The sequence below is a fragment of the Corvus brachyrhynchos genome, unplaced genomic scaffold, assembly GCF_000691975.1.
Source record: "Corvus brachyrhynchos isolate BGI_N302 unplaced genomic scaffold, ASM69197v1 scaffold617, whole genome shotgun sequence".
Classification (NCBI taxonomy): domain Eukaryota; kingdom Metazoa; phylum Chordata; class Aves; order Passeriformes; family Corvidae; genus Corvus; species Corvus brachyrhynchos.
The window spans coordinates 28,182-28,811 of NW_008239062.1; the positions used below are offsets into that span (position 1 = coordinate 28,182).

At 68.3% G+C, this 630-nt stretch overlaps 1 protein-coding gene across 1 annotated transcript in view; it reads left to right on the forward strand.

The window, feature by feature from the left end:
- The first annotated feature begins 11 nt into the window (after nt 1–11).
- The window catches only part of LOC103619115 (metal transporter CNNM4), an 18,808-nt gene continuing 18,189 nt past the window's right edge, over nt 12–630 (forward strand). The window contains exons 1-3 of the mRNA XM_017739194.1: nt 12–69; nt 147–198; nt 288–462. Of these exons, the coding sequence (XP_017594683.1) occupies nt 12–69; nt 147–198; nt 288–462 (285 nt within the window). The remainder of the gene's footprint in view (nt 70–146; nt 199–287; nt 463–630) is intronic.

Genomic DNA, 630 nt, shown 5'->3' on the forward strand with positions numbered 1-630 from the left:
GGCGCCCCGTGATGGCAGCCGCCATTGAGCTGAGTGACCTCCTTCTCCCGGGTCCTAGGGCCACCCCAGGTCCTAGTGCCCCCCGGGCCAAATTTTGTCCCCCCGGGTCCTAGTACTCGCACCCACGTCCTAATGCCTTCCCCCAGGTTCTAGTGCCCTCAAAATCCTGATGTCCCGCCGGCCCTGGTGCCATCCCAGGTCCTGGTGCCCCCCTCTCCAAAGCCCTAGTGCGCGCCCAGGTCCCATTCCCCCCGCCCAGGTCCTGATTCTCCCCGCTGTTCCCACAGATCCTCTACCCTGATCCCGCACCCCGTCACCAGGTCCCGGTGTCCCCTGTCCCCCCCAGTCCCTTTCCCCGAGGGACACCCCCACAGCCAGGCCACCATCGGCCCCTTTAAGGCGCGGGACGCGCGGGGGCGGGGCCAGGGCTGTGACGTCACCGGGGGCGGAGGGGGCGCGCTCGTGTGTGTGATGTCATCGAGGGGGCGTGGCCACGCGTGAGTTCCCCACGGGGGCGTGGTTTGTCGTATGATGTCATAAAGGGGCGTGGTCACAGGGGCTCTTCAGGGGCGTTGCCGTGTGTGACGTCACAAGGGGCGTGTCCCCGTGTCTGCACCACCCCCCCCCCCC